At 40.6% G+C, this 12379-nt stretch overlaps 3 protein-coding genes across 3 annotated transcripts in view; 1 reads left to right on the top strand and 2 right to left on the bottom strand.

The window, feature by feature from the left end:
• Positions 1-4173, top strand: part of LOC109476491 (large neutral amino acids transporter small subunit 1-like) — a 4854-nt gene extending 681 nt beyond the window's left edge. The window contains exons 2-8 of the mRNA XM_019777425.1: positions 209-334; positions 601-706; positions 1348-1471; positions 2024-2127; positions 2605-2701; positions 3381-3530; positions 3991-4173. Coding sequence (XP_019632984.1) covers positions 209-334; positions 601-706; positions 1348-1471; positions 2024-2127; positions 2605-2701; positions 3381-3530; positions 3991-4173 — 890 coding nt within the window. The remainder of the gene's footprint in view (positions 1-208; positions 335-600; positions 707-1347; positions 1472-2023; positions 2128-2604; positions 2702-3380; positions 3531-3990) is intronic.
• A 1091-nt stretch (positions 4174-5264) lies between these two features.
• Positions 5265-8377, bottom strand: LOC109476490. Its single transcript, XM_019777424.1, has 4 exons — positions 7656-8377; positions 7220-7284; positions 5953-6870; positions 5265-5284 (listed from the first exon to the last, which is right to left on the bottom strand). Exons 1-4 carry the CDS (start codon positions 8375-8377, stop codon positions 5265-5267), a joined length of 1725 nt encoding a protein of 574 aa, XP_019632983.1.
• Positions 8378-9899: 1522 nt separating this feature from the next.
• The window catches only part of LOC109476570, a 39465-nt gene continuing 36985 nt past the window's right edge, over positions 9900-12379 (bottom strand). The window contains exons 62-66 of the mRNA XM_019777554.1: positions 11994-12182; positions 11585-11789; positions 10998-11075; positions 10489-10598; positions 9900-10014 (exon numbers count right to left, since the gene is read on the bottom strand). Coding sequence (XP_019633113.1) covers positions 9940-10014; positions 10489-10598; positions 10998-11075; positions 11585-11789; positions 11994-12182 — 657 coding nt within the window. The 3' untranslated portion in view covers positions 9900-9939. The remainder of the gene's footprint in view (positions 10015-10488; positions 10599-10997; positions 11076-11584; positions 11790-11993; positions 12183-12379) is intronic.

The raw sequence follows: 12379 nt of genomic DNA, 5'->3' as shown, positions 1-12379 counted from the left end.
GCCCCCCCCCCCCCGTCTACATAGGGTTAAATAAAGGCCTACTAAATTACGTTGCGTTTCCAGTTTCGGTCCAGAAAAAAATAGTGATTTAAAACTACCCAACACCACTCAAAGTCATTTTAACTAATAAATGTGTCACAGGTCCTAGATTTTGTAACAGAAAGGTTGTATTTATTACAGCTATTACATTGATATTTTGTTCTTGCAGCTCTGATAGGGTTTGTCAACTGCTATAGTGTCCGCATGGTGGCGCAAGTGAACAAGGTTCTGACGATTCTGAAGGTGGCGGCACTCGCGATCATTATAGTGTTCGGAGGGATCCAACTTGCTAAAGGTGGGATAATAAAGGGTTAATGCTCGCATGTATTTTCAAATAGATTGTTCAAAATACGTTTTGATAGATAAATACTACATGTCTTAACACTACTGTAAGTGTCCTGTCCCCTGTATAATGGTACGATCCAAAAAGTGGTCGGTTATTCTATTAACCGATCACAAGCGAACACACAAACACAAACACAACCGAAAGCAATACTATACCGAGGTAGGAGGTAAAAAACACAACAGCCAAGGGAAATAAAAACCATTCTGTATTTTTAGGACACACCACTAACTTAGAGCCAGCCAACGCGTTTGAGGGAACCACGACTTCAGTCGGGGACACTATGGTGTCCTTCTATTCAGCACTTTGGGCATACGAAGGGTGGTAGGTTTCGCTACGTTTCTTCTTTCGTTTGGAACAAATAAGACCAATATCATTTACCATGGTACCAGACGGCTGTCACCATTGTAGCTGGTGCTGTAGCAGACATACCCTGTGGTGTTGGATTGCATTATATATAGCAAGTGGCAGGACAGGACTGGTCACCACATATACATGTATCAATGTGTTAAATTAAAGCAGGAATAAACAGAGCAGTCTGTAGGCCATACATGTATACCATGTAGGAGAGATGCATTTGCTTTATACATGTTACCTTCCAATTTGCAATTTTTGTTTAGCTTGTTTGTTTATTTGTTTGTTTTCGCTTCAGGCAAGGCCTTAATGCTATGGTAGAGGAGCTGAAAAACCCAACGAGGTAAGAATTTTACATTCACCAAGGATTTAGATTCAAGATAATTAGAGGTAATAATCTAAGCTCCTTACCGATAAAATGAAATGTTCACCGTTCTATTGAACTTACTAGTTCCATAGCTTGTTGGTGGCCGTAGAGGCAGCTGCAGTGGGTTGATGATCCGATAGGTGGGGCTCATCTCCTTACTTCCACCGTCTTTTAGCTCCCTGACCGAAGTGAGGTGACAGTTTGCAAACTGAATCTTACTTGACCCATTGATGTTATTCCCCAGGAACCTGGTACTGAACACAGCGATCTCGCTGCCGCTCGTGACCGGTATCTACGTGCTGACGAACATCGCCTACTTCACAGCCATGACGCCGGCTGAGCTGCTCGCATCGGATGCAGTCGCCGTGGTAAGTATACAAATACGTGTTTGTTTATGTTTATTGTTTATTTGCACACAAATACAACAAAAATACTAATCAGATGATAATAAAAAATAGGTCTAAAACCTTAATTTTTGGCGGGCCTTCCCCAAATGAATAGTAAATATCACATCAATATACAGATACGTAATTTACATAATTACATTATAAGGAAATCAAATTATGATACAGAAATAACTAAAATACATGATCTGGTTACTTAAACATACAAAATGAAATTAAGCAATCTGTTTTCAAATTATTGGCGTTATTACGAGAAACTGATAATATAATTAACATAAATAAAACAATAAAACGTGTAGGGTATGTATGCTCTACTATGCCGTTCTACAGTATAATTCTATACAAACAACTACAAAAAAAAAAGAGCCGTCTCAACTCTATGACTAAATTGAATTAAATTAAGTCAAGACAAAAAACACAAAGGAAGAAGATGAACAAAGACTGAATGCAGCTGCAGGACGTTTCCTTCCAACTGCAGAACTGATGCAGAATACAGTGGAAGATTTTTTTCTTCAGACCTTCGCCAACCGTCTCCTTGGTATTATGAGTTGGATCATACCCGTGGCAGTGGCAGTCTCCACGTTTGCAACTGTTCTCTCCAGCACTATGGTGAATACAAGGTAAAACTAAATGGCATTCGTACTTCGACTACAGCAAGTAATTTTACGAATGAACAGAGCAGTATTTTGTCAGGCTACACCATTTTGAAGTAACCATTATATATGCATTGATATTCTGAACAAATAAGGGCAATAAGCTGGACCAGACGGCTGTCACCATGGTAACTGGTGCTGTAGCAGACACCCTGTGGTGTTGGGTTACATTATGTAGCAAGTTGTTGACTTTCTAGTACCCCATTGAATATTTTGTATTATACATATTACATGCGTGTACTAGCCTCCATAGCATGCCAAAAACTGTGGGTTTGGGGGGTCTTCAGGGTCTTTGGGAGCTTTTATGTGCTATTTTCTGATTGCATATAGACAATATTGACCCCCGTTAGAACTGGGCTAGTCAGGAAACAGCCGAAGACCACCAAACCCACAGTTCTATAAGCCTGCTACGAAGGCTATGTGTGTGCAATGCTTCTTCCATAGACCGTTGATGGTAGCTGCAAGGGAAGGCACTCTCCCGAGAATCCTGTCGATGATTCAAATCAACCAACTAACGCCTGTCCCTGCTGTCATATTATTGGTGAGAAAAACCTTATCATTTTTCAGATCCATAATTTAGTATAAATCACTCGAACTAAAACTGTACAAGCAAATGAAGTAGAATGGTTATCAGATTGGCTTGATTCAAATGTAAGGTTATTTGACGAATGGCTGTTATATATACAGAAATTCTTTATTGACTCAACAAAAAGTACAGGGACTTTCGTATGGTCTTCTACAACTGAAGATGTAACAAAGAATAATACATGTATGAATAAACTCTTATGTATATATAAGATATAACAAAGAAAAATACATTTGTATGAATAAAGTCTTCCTACGCACATTATACATACACACACAATCACACACACACACACACACACACACATACACACACAAACACACACACACACACACACACACACACACACACACACGCACGCACGCACACACAAACAAACACAAATTCTCTAACATGTAACCTCAAGGATTTAAACATTTCTTAATGCATTTCCTTTAATACTTGAACACTGTACTAGTTTACTCCCATGAGAATGTAATTGAATTTATCTACAGGATCTAATGTACTGAAATCAGTTGAACAAGCGGAAAGAAAAGTGAACAGCAATAGGCGCTTATCACGTAGATGTCACCCGACGTCAAGAGACATGGCAATATACTGACACTATTCTCTACAACTCCATCCAAAATTACAGATTTCGTTCGGTTTGCTGATGCTGATACCTACTGACGTGTACAAGTTGTTGAACCTGCTGGGGTTCGCTGGTTGGCTGAGCTGTGCCACAGCAGTTATCGGGCTGCTGTGGTGGCGGTACAAGAAACCAGATTTACCCAGACCTATCAAGGTAAAATGTATACCCATGAATAGTTTCGTCATGTTGGTAAGTCACTGAGTGAAGACACTCTTTTCACAACCAAGTCTTTAATTCAGCCGACGTTTCGAATGAAGTTGACTATTAACTACCGACACCTTCTATCTTTGTCATTTATGTTTACCTTCGCAAAAGGAGAACATATTGTTTTTGCTCTGTTTCTTCTTCCTTTAGTGTTCTTCCGTTCCAAACAACTAGGCCAATGACCTGGATCCAACGCCTGTCACCATGGTAACTGGTGCTGTGGTGTTGGGTTACATTATGTAGCAAGTGGCATGCGTACCCATTTCATGAGGCGCTGCGTAGTCACTATATGGTGTGTTTCAGAATTAACAGAGCTATAGTTTGTTGAGCTAGACCATGTAAAGGTAAAGATTATGCATTTGCTTTGCAAGTGATACATATCTAGTTGACATTTTTTTTTCCTTTTTAGAACAACCTGGCCATTCCTGTTCTGTTCGTTCTTCTGAGCCTGTTCATGGTGGTTGTTTCTTTCGTGTCGGCCCCTGTTGAGTGTGGCATCGGGCTGATCATACTAGCCAGCGCCATTCCAGTCTACGCCGTCTTCGTGCACTGGAAAAACAAGCCAGCCTGGTTCCTGTCGCTTGAAGGTTAGAACTTACTACGTGCACATCACATTATCGGTTTAACCAATGAGAGCATGGTAATAATTAGTGGTTCAATTGCAACCAATGAGAGAATGGCAATTAGCGGTTCAACCAATGAGAAAATGGCACTTAGTAATCGGTTCGATCAATGAGAGGATGGTAGCATTTTGACCAATGAGAGAGTGGTAATTGGCAGTTTGACCAATGACAGAATGTCAATTAGCAGTTCGACCAACGAGCGAATGATCAGTAGTTCGACCAATGAGAAAATGGCACTTAGTAATCGGTTCGATCAATGAGAGGATGGTAGCATTTCGACCAATGAGAGAGTGGTAATTGGCAGTTTGACCAATGACAGAATGTCAATTAGCAGTTCGACCAACGAGCGAATGATCAGTAGTTCGACCAGTGAGAAAATGGGAATTAGCCGTTTGATCAACGAGAGAGTGGCTGCATGTCCGTCAAATATTTAATACGTGTATTAAATATTGATTTAAATTTTTTGTTAAATATATCCGTTAAATATATCATAAAAATTATATTTCCGTTAATTATTTCGTTAAATCATATATTTCCGTTAGATATATCATAAAAATCAATTTTAGTATCCAGCTTTTCTGGACATAATCATTTTTTCCTTTTGTTTTCAGGCTACGTAACAAAACGTCTGCAAATACTTCTAAATGTTGTGCCACAAGACCCAGCGGTGAAGATCAATTAATGCGTTGATTTAAATTGATTAATTCACTTCACGTGGAGTTGATTCAGCAGTAATCCAAAAATAGTAGTAGTAATAATGTAGTAGTTCGGTAGTACAGTAGTAATACATTGGAATTCACGGAGAAGAAATTAACGTGAAAACCACTCAAACCACTGCGAACTTTTCGACATTTACAGTATGTTTTTCTTTTACCGTATAATGTAGCAAATGTAGCAGATGTTTAGCGATTTATTTAAATGAAAGGCGATATGACAAATTGGCCATGTTCAACCTTCATGACCACCTAAATTTCATAAGGAGGGCAATTTGCTTTTGCCAAACATTTTATTCGCACGCTCGTATTAGTTTTGGGGTTCCCAGTAGATGCCATCCATATAATCAAATCGACATGGCCTTATCTGAACAAATGGAACGAAAGGCAAAATTAACTATCCCAGACAGCGTGACATAAATAAATGGACATCGAGCAAATAGGACAAGGACACATGCATACGTATGTACAGGTGCCCAAATGGTGCCAATTAGTGTCCTGTGTGTCTGTTCCTATTTCACGAATTTCCCAAAAAATCTCAGTTTTGAATGTTTTTATCAGACTGAGTTCTCACATCACTCCACTACTTCTCCTATTGCATTATTTTTTATTTACGACTTTTACTTGTTTACGAAGGCGTGTTTATTTTCGTTGGATCTTTGTTTAGTTGACCTTTTATTGTTTGTTGTAATGTTATGTCATTTTATATTGAGCTTTATCCTGGTTAAATAAATAAATAAATAAATAAACAACAAGAAACAACATTACTTGAAGTTGCTCCGCCAAATTTAATTCTCATAAAAGGTACATTTATATCCATGAGAGTTTTTGGTAACAGTGGTTCAAAAATGAAAGAACGTCTATGGGGTCCCCCGTCTCTTACTACCAAATGAGCCTAGTTATCGATGCTATAGTCATTGTGAACAGCCACAAAGGCCGTTTGGACATCATCAGTTCTGTATGTAGCCTGAATCGAATGTCCTCTGCCTGTCTGTGTCGTTGCGCTAGAAGCCACGCCTTTGTATAGTCGATCACTATCCCCGCTCTTAGTGACACCCGAAAACTTTGGCTCTGCTGCTGACGCGTAGAAGGCTGTAGAATCACCATCGATATCTTCATCTGGATTGTTCCAGTACTGATGCGGAAGAGAGCATGGCATTGGCTCACTGTTATGATTAGTCAGGATATCGATTGGAAGTGATGACGGTCGTCGGTGGGCTCGAATGGTGTCCCAATAGTGGGCACCGTCAAAGTCGTCTATTGTCGGCTGGCAAGTGGAGTTTACGCGGGGCTCCGGGATGTCACGAGCGGCGTCAAATTCTACCGAATTCGGTCCGGAATGAACTAGGGCGTCCGGGATTTCCCAGTAATGGGCTTCTCCGAGTTCGTCAGTCGTCGGCTGGCGAGTAGAGTTCACGAGGGCGCCCGGAATTGCCCGAGAGGTGCCGATTGCGTCCGAATCAACTAAGGCATCCGGAATTTCCCAATAATGTGGAGCGTCGAGTTGTCCAGGGTCCGGCTGGTCATTGGAATCTACGAGAGCGTCAGGGATTTCCCAGTAGTTCGGGGCATCAAAAGACGTGCCATGGGAGCCTCTACCGTTTTTATTTGCAAAATTAGGCACTGAATACTGACGTTGAAGATGCTTACATGTATGCAGATTGTCAAAGATTCGCGTGTCCCTAAGTACCACAAGTGGAAGCGACGATGCTCTTCCTCTTGAATGTATATTTTTCATCGCTACAGTCATAGTCGGTTGGAAATGAAAGTTTCTGTGATGGTTTCTGCCAGCTAACTGTCGTTTTCTATAAACATAGGCCAAGGTAAGCCCAAGGCAAAATAATCCCACTGTGACCAATGCCGAAATTAACCCCACCATGGAGATATGTTCCTTTTCCGAACGGTCATCAGTAACAACTCTTCTGTTAGTCACCATTTCTTTTGTGGTTGTATCTTCTAGATTGAAGGTATTTATTACAGTGGTATTGTACGCGACTGTATTGTTCTCTGTAGTATTGAGGACTTGGTTTTCTAAGCACATTTTGCCAGAGGTGATTCGAAAGGGATTAACTTCAAAGAAAGAAAAAGATGCATTATCTGGGGTAAGCGAAAGACAGGTCACATTTCTTATTTCTTGACCTTGAATGCCATAGAGTTGCTGTCTTATACCCCTTCTAATATTTGAATTGTTTCCCGCTTTTGGCAACTTTTCGTCGAATATAAGTGCCGTGTTCGCTTTTCTGTTATTTAGGTGTGCCTCGACATCCACAGTAGCTAGCCGAATGTTGAGACTATCGCTTACAGGCAACTCGACTCCTCTTTGGTGCTTCCAAGCAAGTACGCACTGCTCTTCGGCAGACGTGCCTGCTGTAGCCAAAATAACAACAAACGGGGATACAACCATCACTGACCTTGGTAGAGTCGCCGAGCTATCCAGTGCAGAACAAGGGTTCGTAGCCCCGAAAATATCTTCTTTTGATTTCTTCACATTCCACGACATTAGGTATTCGTTGTCGTGAGGATAATTTGGACTCACACAGAGAATGAAATTCTCGATAACTACAGCTACATATCGCGGTTGAGAACTTAATATATAAAGAACGAGGCCCCACTGTTTTGTGACATCAGTATTGAAGCTCCCGATATTTGAGAGTTTTATGGTCAACAATGACCTAATACTGTTGTGCGCATGCGCTAAACCGGAAAATAACTTAGAAGTGAGACATGCTTGGGCCAACCTGTTCCTACTCAGGTCCAGGAGGCGCAGCGTGTGTCGGTTGAAAGATTGAAAAGTTCTACCATCGATTGTCTCAATGCGATTGAATCCCAGGACAAGCTCCCTTAGCTCTAGAAGACCTAGAAAACTAGAATGGTCTATATATGTTAGCTCGTTACTCCAGAGTATCAAGTCACAAAGGCCAGTGAGGTCTTGGAAGCAGCCTGATTCTAAGTGTGAAATTTTATTGTGCGCGAGTGACAAGGTACGAAGATGTACATGTCCCAAATCACCACGTAGACCTGTAAAGTAGCTGGTTTTTACAACAGTCAGGTTGTTGAATTCCAAGTGCAACTCCCGTAATTTGGAAAGGTTTGCTAAGGTGTTTCGTTCCAAGTCCGTAATTTCGGTGTCCACGAGGGTAAGGAAAAGTAGTTGTGTCGGCTCGGGGATGGGTAATTTTGTCGCCGATAGAACACCAAACGGAACGCCCCTGACGCCGACCCATTTCGGGTGTGTGAAACATGAAACGTGAGGGAGAGGTCGTGGTTCTTTTGAACCATGATCGCAAGTGAGACAAGGGTGTTTGACGCTTCTAATCTTAAACCAACTCCCGCTGAACTGTAGACGGCCGTCAGAGCAGCTTATCCAACTGCATGCGGGGGAACACGAATCGTTTTCGGCAGCGGAGAGCATGACACTAACCAACAACCATACCTTGAAAGCGCTACGACGATGTTCCATGATCGATGCTTTGTAGATCGACGTTTTCTGCGCGTTTATCGAAGAATTGTAGCTAACGCAATTTTATAAATGCAGTTCTTCAAAGAACGCGTTGTGGCCGAATCGTCAAACAGATGACTACTGCTGCGTGTGGCTTGTTGATTCAGCGTCGAAGAAATGAATTGTGTCGCCGACGGTAGCGTTTTGTAATCAGGCCATGTTGATTTGATTTTATGGATGACATCCGCTCGGGCATGGGTTGTCGTCCACCCCTTCCAAACATTTTTACTATAACTTAAATCGTACAAGAGGCTGTAAAGTAAGCGGATGTGTGCCGTAAATCGACGAAAAATGCAAAACGATACTTATGTCGTGGAAATGTGGAGAAATGAAATCGAATATTTTCTACTCTATGTGTGATTTCATTTGTTCAACCTTCATTGCCACGTCATAAAGAGGGCAATTTGTTTTTGCCAAACATTTTTATTCGCACGCTCGTATTAGTTTTGGGGTTCTCAAAAGATGCCATCCATACAATCAAATCGACATGGCCTTATCTGAAAAAATGGAACGAACGGAGTTTCGGTAGACAAAATTAACTATCCTTGGCAGAGTTACATAAATAAATGGACATCGAGCAAATAGGACGAGGACACACACGTGTATGTATGTACAGATGCCCAAATGGTGCCTGTGTGTCTGTTCCCATTTCAAGATCCACATTCCCAAAAATCTCATTTTTGCATGTTTGTATCAGAATGAGTACTCACATCACTCCACTACTACTCCTATAGCATTATTTTTATTTACGAATTTTACTTGTTTACGAAGGCCTGTTCATTTTCGTTGGACCTTTTATTGTTTGTTGTAATGTTATGTCATTTTATATCGAGTTTTGTCCAGGTTAGATAAATAAACAACAAGAAACAACACTACTTGAAGATGCTCCGCCAAATTTAATTCACATAAAAGGTACACTTCGACATTAAGTATATGGAACAGATTATTCACTAAGAACGTGGAACTTCACTGTAAGAGATGGACAGTGTTCGGCAACAAAATACAACACATAGTTATAGAAAATCTTCATCAGCTGTAACATTAGCATTCTTTCAGTGCCCAAAACATAGCTTCACTCATTTTCAATTCAACATCATCATGGTGACTTGGTCTTATGACTTATTGGCTTTCTGATTCAGCAATATCTTTAACGGCAAATTGAAGCAACAGATGCCATGTCATATCAACACACAGTTTTGTTCAGAATTGTATACATGGATTTTTTCAGTGAAGTAAATTGACAAAGTTAAGATATAAATTCTGTTGATAAAGCAGCTTATGGCATATTGATAAACATGGCAGTCTTGTGAAGCAGACCAAAGCTAACAAGGTTGGACTCCAGGCTAGTGTTGGGTACTCGACTGATAGAAATTCAAACTGGCTGCCATCATGATAATTATATGATCCATAATTTTGAAGCATTGAAGGAAAAACAACACCACACACGTTCTATAAAAATCATCAAAACAACTATATTGTCTTCAGCACAGCAAGGTCTTCACAAAAGTTGTGTCTTCTTCACTTTAAGGAGATAGAATCCCGGTAGCAGTGATGTACATCCCTGCATTGTCTATGGCATTGACGGCCACGTGATATTCCTGGAATGCATAAACAAAAAGAAATCAGAGATCTTAGACTTCCGGGAAGTATGGAATCCTCAGCTTCCTGAATTCCCCCATGTCGACCACTAACTCCTGCCGGCTCCAGACCGTATTGAGATATTCAGGTTCACCCCATTTCCTGGGTCTGACCTTTAGACCTCCTGTTATTCTGCTTGCCCATCCCCCGACCCATGTGTTGTCAATTTACTTTGTCTAGACGAACCAGCCAAGATAATACATAGAAGAAGCTCAATATACAAATTGCATCAGGCTTCAAGGCTTTTAACAGAAAGGCATAGGAATAGGAGCAAAATTACCTAAAAAATTTAACGAAAAAAATATAAAACGTAATACTAGTCCAAAAACATTCATCGGTGATGATAAATGTATAGGACAGGTCTCAAATGATGACGAAAATCAACATATAGCCAGTTATTGTATATAATATTCAATCTTGTAACATATACATACCTTTGTATAATCCAGGTTGGAGACAGTCATGTTGGTATATTTGGTCTCGTACCAAAGGCCCGCCTTACTGCCACCCTCCACCAGACCCACTGATACCTCGTAGTACAGGTCTATAGAAAAATATAGTACAGGGCTTATTACAATATGAAATATGTAGATAAACCCATCCCTATTGCTACTCGTTTTATAAAGTTTGGTATATCTATATCTACATCTGTATTTGTATAAACCGTATAACTGCCCCTTAGGGTAACACACCAGCATTCCTTTTTTGGGAATAACTTTACTATACTCGAGGTTGTATAACAAATTTCAAGGTTAACTTCACAGAAAATTCTCTAAAATCTAACGGAGACAAGATGAACTTCAACTTAAATTTTTAATGATGAATATAGGATAAATGTAAAATTCAAGGCAGTTTTTGAGAGAAAACTTTATTTTGAGCATTGTGAATGTTAGGCATCGGAAAACCTCTAGTTTGAAGCTTCTGTTTGAGGACTGTTACTTACCGTCATTATCTGACCGGAACACACCAGGCCATTTAATCATCATTGTATCTGAGCTTGCCCAGGACAACTGGAGTCCACCTGAAGGAAACAACAACATTTTGATACTAGGCATCTATACATTTTGCTACACCAACTCATGTCCATGGTTAATTGACTAGTACTGAAACGATGGTTGTTGTTGCACCCATATATCCAAACTAATACTTGTCAGTTCTGTTCATGTAAGATTTTCTCGCTGATCATTTTATGAATTCCATGGAAAGAGGTTCTGCAATTTGCATTTGTGTGGCCCTATTTATACAATCGAATACAATTGAGTTAAGGAGATTAAAAAAAAGCAAAATTGTGTAACCGTAAATTGACAGGAAGGCCAAATTGAAGGACTTGTCAAAAGGGCCTGTCTTTCTCAGAAATCAGTTCCTGAATACTCCAATCAAACAGATCAACTTGTTACCAATCTGAATGGATTCACTAGTAGTCTAGGATGAGTACAGAAGATCTATGAAAGCAGCATTTCATACATTTTCTGTACCGTCATTACACGCGGTAAATGGCCTATTGATCACACATAATTGTAATAAACCCACCGCTGACAGAAGGCCTCCCCTGAACCGCGATGTTGACCTCCGTGGAGACAGAGTCACTCTGCATCCCAAGGAAGTTCACAGACCGGACACTGACGATGTAGGTGGCCCCGGGAACGAGCTGCAGGTCAGTCAAGGTCGCCGTGTGCTCTCCTGTCCAGGGCACCTCCTCCCATGCTGAGGTGAAGTCTGGGCCCTCAACCATGTACTACAGGAATGATAGAAGGTTCAACCATGTACTACAGAAATGATAGAGGATTTAACCTTCCATTTACTACAGAAATGATAGAAGATTTAACCATGTACTACAGAATTGATAGAAGATTTAACATAGATATTATGTATAAAATCTATGCTTTCTTGTTAACTGGGTTGCTGCCTGTAAAATTAAATGTATGAAATAGAACATTACCTCGTAGTAATAGATGCCGGACGGGTCCTCGAAGCCTCCCCACGCGATGTGCAGTTTGTCCGGGGAGTACTGGTAGTGGTTCCTGGGGGCGTACTGAGTCACCGGCTCGATCACAACCGTCACATAGGCGTGCTCGATACTGGGGGGCACGGAGGTCAGGACAACTCCGTCTGAACTGGCTGTGGCAGACTGTAGGATTTAATGGAACAACGGTAAATATCAAATCATTATATATATGTACTCACTTATTCAATAACCCACTAACACACACTATCCGGTTTATTGTCTGTTGTTCCGATAAAGCAATGACTATGGCATTCCGGCCTACAATGTAGTCGAAAAGCACTGAATAAATGGCCTGTGTATGTAGCATGTATAAGTAATAG

Source organism: Branchiostoma belcheri, unplaced genomic scaffold (genome assembly GCF_001625305.1).
Source record: "Branchiostoma belcheri isolate BF01 breed outbred unplaced genomic scaffold, Haploidv18h27 scaffold38, whole genome shotgun sequence".
NCBI classification, from domain to species: domain Eukaryota; kingdom Metazoa; phylum Chordata; class Leptocardii; order Amphioxiformes; family Branchiostomatidae; genus Branchiostoma; species Branchiostoma belcheri.
Note: the sequence above shows the minus strand (reverse complement) of the source record. Positions and strands in the feature narration are given on the sequence as shown.